The 7,434-nt window shown below is 40.7% G+C and overlaps 1 protein-coding gene across 2 annotated transcripts; it reads right to left on the bottom strand.

Annotated features, from left to right (window-relative positions):
• Nucleotides 1-958: 958 nt before the first annotated feature.
• On the bottom strand, nt 959-5,687 carry LOC110582989 (cationic trypsin). Of its 2 annotated transcripts, XM_021693046.2 has the most exons (5): nt 5,524-5,687; nt 3,432-3,591; nt 2,402-2,655; nt 1,747-1,883; nt 965-1,209 (listed from the first exon to the last, which is right to left on the bottom strand). In XM_021693046.2, exons 1-5 carry the CDS (start codon nt 5,561-5,563, stop codon nt 1,060-1,062), a joined length of 741 nt encoding a protein of 246 aa, XP_021548721.2. In that variant the 5' UTR covers nt 5,564-5,687; the 3' UTR covers nt 965-1,059. The 2 variants fall into 2 exon arrangements, with proteins under 2 accessions (XP_044768172.1, XP_021548721.2); XM_044912237.1 differs by lacking the exon at nt 5,524-5,687 and having other exon boundaries at nt 959-1,209; nt 3,432-3,634.
• Nucleotides 5,688-7,434: the final 1,747 nt, after the last annotated feature.

Genomic DNA, 7,434 nt, shown 5'->3' on the forward strand with positions numbered 1-7,434 from the left:
AAATTAGTTTGTGGTTTAAGTCACCTGGGCTATGGCATTTTTGTTATAGCAGTCTAAACTAAGACAATATCCCTTCTTCACCTTATTCCTGAGGTTGTGAACCTTTCCCCCTTTCAGACCTCCTCCACCTGCTCCAGTGTTTCCATGCTCAGATCCCATGATATCTTCTTCCTGGATCTACACCGGATATGCATAGGAATCATGTGTTGGGACCTGTACTCCAAACGAACTCTGTAGACAAATCTTCTATGAACTGGATGTAATAGATCTATTTTTACAAATGTCCAAAAGTGCATTTGCGCTTTCTTTTTCTTAAAGTTCAAAATACCACATTATTTGGACTGGGATTTGGGGGACTGCTGGTGGAAGAGGGGCACAGATTGCTTGCAGACATCATGGCTGCTATAGCAATAAAACCCCAGTGGGAAAACAAGAAAGATCTCAGAGAAGGGGAACATATAAGTCGGTAAAACCTTGGAGAATGCAGGACATCGGTGATTTGTAAAAATTTCTCCACCTGGTGGTTTCCCTCATCTAGCCTCACAGAGTTTCAGATAGATTAGGGCACAGAAGGAGCCCGTGGTGTCCCAGCAGCGGCAATGCATTGGGAATCAAGACAGCTGGAGCTTGGTCTCCACCTGACTATGAGCTTGTCGAGAGACTTTGGGCAGTTGATTTTCACATTCTGCACCTTGGTGTCATCATCTGTTCAAAAATGTGATGGTAACAGTGACCTCTAAGCTTATCCATACTTATATCCTCAGTGGACCACACAGAGCCTAGCAGATAGTAGTTGATCAGTAAATTCATTTTGAGCAGGCTGAATGAATCATGACATAACCTCTCCATTTCTATCTTTGTGTAATTGTTCAGTTCCGAGTCTACCCTCTTACTCAGAAGCCGGTTTGAAGAGAAAGTTCATAAATATTAAGTAAGGACAGTTTTTGGACACATGCAATGTGGAACAAAGTGTTTTTATTTGATATTGTTTTCAGGTATGGTTGGAAGGTGAAGGTGACTAACGGGATGGTGCACAGAGCGGTACACATGCTTACATGCTTAGTTGGCAGTGATGGTCCGCCGAATCCAGCTCACGTAGTTGCAGACCTTGGTGTAGACACCAGGTTTGCCTTTTTGAGCACAGCCGATACCCCAGGAGACAATGCCTTGGAGCTCTCTGTTGCAGACCACAGGGCCACCAGAATCACCCTGCACAAGAGGGAAGAGACAGTAAGAACTCTCAACTATGCCAAGAGGGGGGAAAGGCAAAAACCCTGTTTCTCCATTACCCTGGGTCCATTTTCTCGGGTAGCTGATTCTCTAGGAAGCACCTTCCCTTCCCCTGGAAATCCAATTCTCAATCTCTAACAGCATGCCTCTCCTTTCTCCTCCCTCCTTCTAGCTCCTGCTCTTTTCTTAGTTGTAGGCATGCAGGGCCAAGAAGAGGTGAGGACTGGTGAGTGCAGTGCTGCCCAGCTAGCCCTGCTTTTATCAGAAAGCTTCCTTCTACAACATACCTCCTCAGCAGGGTGCCTGGATGTCCTGTTTGTACATCATCTTCTGTGTATCTTTTTACTCTTGGACTTAGACATTAATGTCTCAAAAAGAAAATTTATCACTGATCCCAAATCTCTCTGTGGTCCCTTATAATCCATCCCAGAGACAGCTTTTCAATCTGTGTTTTGGGAAAGGGAACTAAAGTGGAAGGGCATGAAGTTCTGCTGAAATGAGTACAAAGAAACTGACCTGGCAGGCATCCTTCCCACCCTGCAGGTAGCCCAGACAGATCATGTTGCTGCTGATCTTGCCAGGGTAGGCATTGCGGCAAGTGCTGTCAGAGAGGATGGGCGCTTGAAGACACTGCAGGGCATCAGGAAACTTTTCTGATGGGTGCAACAGTAAAAATGGAAGAATATTTTCCACAGGATTCCTAGAAAATTTTCCCAATCTCCCCCCCGCCCCCCAACACCTTCCCTACTCTCTCAGATTGCCAGTAACTTCTATTTTGGAAGAACAACTGTTATTGGAAAGTCTTTCCAACAGTTTTAGTCAATAAGTGTTCTCTCTGACATTAGCATCATTGACAATAGATCTCAAATCTAGACTATGTCTCAAGCAATTCTCTACTTTAGGCAGTACCCAAGCCTTCTGTTCTGTTTACCTCCTCAGTTTCTACTTCTTTGCAAATCACTAATCACACTTCAGTTGAATATCTGCCATCTTTATCATAGCTCATTTTTGTTGTGTTTTCCAGCAAAGGAATCTTCCTAAGACTCCATATGTCTACAAACTATCCTCTAGGAATCTTGCCTTGAGTGACAATTTGGACTAACTGACCCTCGACATGTCTTTCCCTTCTAGGATTTCCAGAGTTGGTGCTTTTGTTCCCTGTGACACTTACCCCCAACGCTCTGGAGATTCCCCCAGCCAGAGATGAGGCACTGGGTACCAGCAGCTGCACAGGATTTTGGCAGAGAGACAGCAGACACTCGAGAGTTGAGAGTGGCAGGTGAGCTCAGTTTGATCAACATGATGTCATTATCAAAAGTTTTTTCATTGTATTTGGGGTGGCGGATGACCTTGGCTGAATTGATGAATTGCTCAGCACTCTCAGAGACTGCAATGTTGTGTTCTCCCAGACGCACCTGGATTCGGCTGGATTAAAGGATGCAAAGTTCCTTGAGGGCCAACTTGAGGTTTTCCCCTTTCCCTGTTCACCCCATTCATGAGCATCAGCATGAACACCATCCCCGGCAAGCATTTCCACACATAGGTAATTGTGCACTAAAGGGAGCCCTACCAGTCATAGTGCAGGTGAGAGTAACTCTTAGGTGGGTGTCCCTACCAGTATAGACTTATAGCCCACCATTGTGTTAGAAAGTTATTTCCCATGACTAAGTGATGCCAATAAAAAGATGGGAAGTGAAACAGGAATTGGTGGTGACTATTCAGCACCTGTTACGCCTCCTCTGGTTGGGATTACCGATTACTGTAGGGAGATGTGGCAGGAATCAGAGACATAAAAGAATTTTAAGGGGGCAGAATGAATTGTGCTTATTTTTAATGTTTTACTGAAAGCTTCATGTGGGTTATTACCTCCATATGCCATTTTTTTCCTGATTGAGCTATCATGATTAGGACTATTTATTGATAATGCTCTTAAGCTAGTTCTAAGTATATTTCATCACTCACTAGCTCCCCTCCCATGTCTTTGGTACCATCATTTGGAAGGACATCAAGGAACTCTAAGTTTACTTTTCCATGTAAACTTGCCTCAGTGCATCATTCAGTGCCTGGGAGGAATGATGAGGCTCTTAGAATCTGAATGCTCTGCCCTCAAGTATAACTGTGCAGTTTACCCTGATTGTGTTTGGTAGAGTTGGGGCATGAGTTGATTTGAGAAAACAGGGATGTGAGGACTGGTTACTTACGACTTGTAGCAGTGAGCTGCGGACACCACCCACTGGGAATTGATGAGGGAGCCGCCACAGAAGAGGTAGCCCAAGTTCAGGAACACCTGGTAGGGGACAGAATTCTTCTGACAGGTGTAGCCCCCAATGATCTTGTCATCATCATCAATGGGGAAAGCAACTGACAAAAATTGGAAACAATCAGGTAAACAGATCAGATCCATCTTGGAGTTTCTACTTACCTCAGAGTTTTTTCAGATTAACTAGTAAAGAGAAGATAATGTTTTCCCTTGACATATAATCAGGAAATGGTGAATACATAATTTTTACATATTTTTCCCCAAATCTCATTATTCTATTCCTTTAACACATACCCTACTTATACTATTATGTGTCTAATTTTTTAATTTATGCTTTAAATTTGATATACTGTTTTTTAACATAAGCAACACACACACACACACACACACACACACAAACACACACACACCTCGATCAGAGACTCTATATAATAAATGCCCTGAACATTACTATCTAAGGGTATAAAGAATACTTTTTATACAAAACTTTGCTCAACAGTCACGTAAATAAGCTTAATAAGGTTTTACAGTAACCATGCTTATGTTTATTTTTGGTAGTTGGTATAGGATAGATATCCCCGTGAAGTAACAGAAAGGACGATTTTAGAAGCCCCCTAAGAATATTCAGGCCTGGAAGGAATTGGGAGTTTTGTATTCTTGTTCCCCCAATTTCTCTTTTTGGTTCTTGCCTAAAATTTTCACGAAATAATTTCATAGAACATTATATGGTTTTCCTTTCCAATCTTGCCCCTTATCTCAATTTTCTTCCCAACATTTTAAAATTTACTCAGCATTCTGAAGTCTGCCCACTGATTTATTAAGATTTGGATGGCTCCCAAAGTCTATGATTATATTGTATGTACCCTATTTCCCAAGTATTTTAAAGTAATTTTGGGAAAGCCATTTCCATATGTATAGACTAATGTATTGAATTTATACCTGTCTAATTGGGGAAAGTTTAATAGTAAGATTTGTATAAATTTGGTAGTATAAAAAACAGAAATAGACATTTTTCTTTCTTTTGGTGATTAAATGATACATTATTTTACACCAGAGAGATTTCATTAGCAAAAATGTTGTAAAACCCAGCCCATAGCTTTTATTCATGAGAAATGAAGTACCTTCACCTGTTAAGGTCCTTGTGAAGATGCCCATCAGTGTAGAAAAGACGCAGGCTCTGACCCTCATAGAGTCTTCAGTGAGCCCAAGACTAGTCACTAGTCCCAATTTTCACTTCCAGTTATTAATTCCAAATGCTTAGAAAGGTCAAAACAACATTTCCTTAATGTTAACTTTCCTTTCCTTTTTCTTTTCTCCATAGATTTTTCCTTGAAGTTCAGGGCAATTTCTGCCTCCTTATACTTTCTAGGCTAATTACTCTTACTCACTATCATCTTTCCCCCACAAGGGAGATTTAATTATGTATAGACATTTGTACGACTGTAATCCCCCTCTTACTGTTACTGTGGTTTTTGTTACGCTTGGTTAACCAGAGTCACGAAGCAGATGATCCATTTTCTGATGTGTCCTCCAAAGATCATTATAGCCTCACACTACGTTACAATACCTATATCATTTACCCCACTTCATCTCATCATGTAGGCATTTTATCACCTCACATCATCACAAGAAAGGTGAGTACAGTACAATAAGTTATTTTGAGAGACAGAAGAGCACAGTCACATAACTTTTATTACAGTACATTGTTATAATTGTCCTGTTATTATTAGTTTTATTGGTAATCCCTTACTGTGCCTAATTTATAATTTAAACTTTATCATGGGTATGTATAGGCGGGGGAAAAACACAGTATATATAGAGTTCAGTACTATCTGTGGCTTCAGACATCTACTGGGGGTGGATGTAGCTGCTGCAGAAAAGAGAGGACTACTATATATGCTGTCATTTCAATATTTTAAGCTTCTTGAATACAGAGATTCTATTCAACATTCATTGTTGTCTTTCAGAGTACAAAGCGCAAACAAATACATCATGGACACCCACTGATTCATTTATTATTATTATAGGCTCACCAGTGCCTCCCAGCAGGGCAAGGAAGATGAAGGCCTTCATCGTTGCTCCCTGGATCTGGACTGGGGAGAGTGATGAACATTTCTCATCCACAACTATTTATACCTCCAGGTTTGATATCGACACCCATGGCCATGGGTGCCAGAAAAGTGGTTTTACTGGAAATTCACAAATCCAAAATTAGAATTCAATTCTGTGCCAAATTGAAGATAATTCAGCATCAGATTTAAACATTAGCTTTTGTCTACTTTTCCAGAAGTTTATGGGAATTGAAGTAATAATCCCACCTGGTGCGATGTGTTCCCCATAATAGAAAAGTATGTTGGAGTAAGGTCACGGAACGGGGCTATGGGTGTCCTATTTCCCAGACAAAAGTCTTAGGTACTTGGTTGTCTCAACTGTGAACTTTTATCTTGAGGACCACCTTGAACACTACCCCCTTGATGTTTAATTAACATTGGCTCTTTCACTATTATATAATTTTTTGTGGTATCTCTGGCCTTGGATATCCATGTTAACTTTCCATTATTAATAGGGACAACTTGTTTCCTTGAGAAAAGAAAAATTGTTCTGAATTGAAGCTATGATCGATCTAGACAGAAGAGTGAAAAAATCACTTACATTTACTAGAACTTACTATATACTTTACATATACAAAAACTTTGCATATATTAATTTAATAATTCTCATTACAACCCTAGAAGGTACCTCTTACTATCCCCACTTTATGTATGGGAAAACTGAGGCACACAAAATTGCAGGAGACTTGACCAAAATCACATAGCAAGTACATGGTGGGGTAAGGCTTCCAACCCAGGAAATCTGGCTTCAGAGTCTGTGTGCTTAACTGCTGTACAACACTTCCCGCATAAGTTCACCACATTCTGGACACGATGATAATGCAGAAATCTTGGCCAATGATAATAGAATTGAAATTTATGGAGTGCTTCCTATGTGTCAGGCACTGTGGATGGGATTTATATACATCAATTCATTCAATCCTTACCAACTGCTTCATAAGTGGTGTTCTAATTTTTACCATTTTATAGATGGGGAGGGTGAAGCTTAGAGAAATTACATGTTTTGCTCAAAGTTTTATACTCTTCAGTGCTCAACACAGGGTTCAAACTCAAGCAGCCTCATTTCAGGGGTCGTGTCCTCCACTGTGATGCCATAAACATAATTAAGGAGAACAATCTGAACTCTACCAAATTAAGGGATGACTCTAGGGAGCAGATAGAATTCTTAGAATAATCTAAGAAATGTGTTCCTGGAGCAGTTGTCATAATTAATGAGGTATGGCAGAAGTGTCCAGAATAAGTGAATCTCAGGAAGAACTAACCTCTAACTACATATAACCAGAGTCTACTCCCACACATCTGAATGGCCTACCAGGATGTTTCTTCTGCTTTAGCAAATCATCCCTCCTGAAGTAGTTTGTTTCTTTTACATTTGAAATTTTTCTGATAAAAAGATGATTAACTAGAAGGCAGAACTGACATTTGGCGCCAGGTAATTCTGTGTTGTGGGGACTGCCCTGCACTCTGTAGGATATTTATTAGTGTCCCTGGTCTTAGTTACAAGTACCACTAGCCCCTCCTCAGAGTTGTGATAACCAAAATATCTCCAGACATTGCTAAATGTTCCCTTGGGGTCAAAATCATTCCCAGTTGGGAACAACCGATTTAAGGAAAAAAGATGGGCAAAGTAGCTTCTGAGGCCATAGCCATGGGAAAGTGCCTTGAACGTTAGGACAATGTAGGCACTCATTAACTACTGAATGAATGGCACATAAGGCAGGGGAGTTGCTCTTTTCTGATCCCAAATATCTCAGGAGTCCTGATGTATCTGCTGACATTTTTCCTCCCCTCTCTGTGACGTAGCCTTTCTTTGTTGTTTCCTCCTCCCTTTGT

This window comes from Neomonachus schauinslandi, unplaced genomic scaffold (genome assembly GCF_002201575.2).
Source record: "Neomonachus schauinslandi unplaced genomic scaffold, ASM220157v2 HiC_scaffold_702, whole genome shotgun sequence".
Lineage (NCBI taxonomy): Eukaryota > Metazoa > Chordata > Mammalia > Carnivora > Phocidae > Neomonachus > Neomonachus schauinslandi.

Excerpts from the sequence above, each read along its gene's own strand:
- LOC110582989 (XM_044912237.1), bottom strand. The coding sequence starts at position 3,634 with ATGGATCTGATCTGTTTACCTGATTGTTTCCAATTTTTGTCAGTTGCT. Across the intron at positions 2,656-3,431 it reads GCAGCTCACTGCTACAAGTC|CCGAATCCAGGTGCGTCTGG; the intron begins GTAAGTAACCAG and ends CCTTTAATCCAG. Across the intron at positions 1,210-1,746 it reads GTGGGAAGGATGCCTGCCAG|GGTGATTCTGGTGGCCCTGT; the intron begins GTCAGTTTCTTT and ends CCTCTTGTGCAG.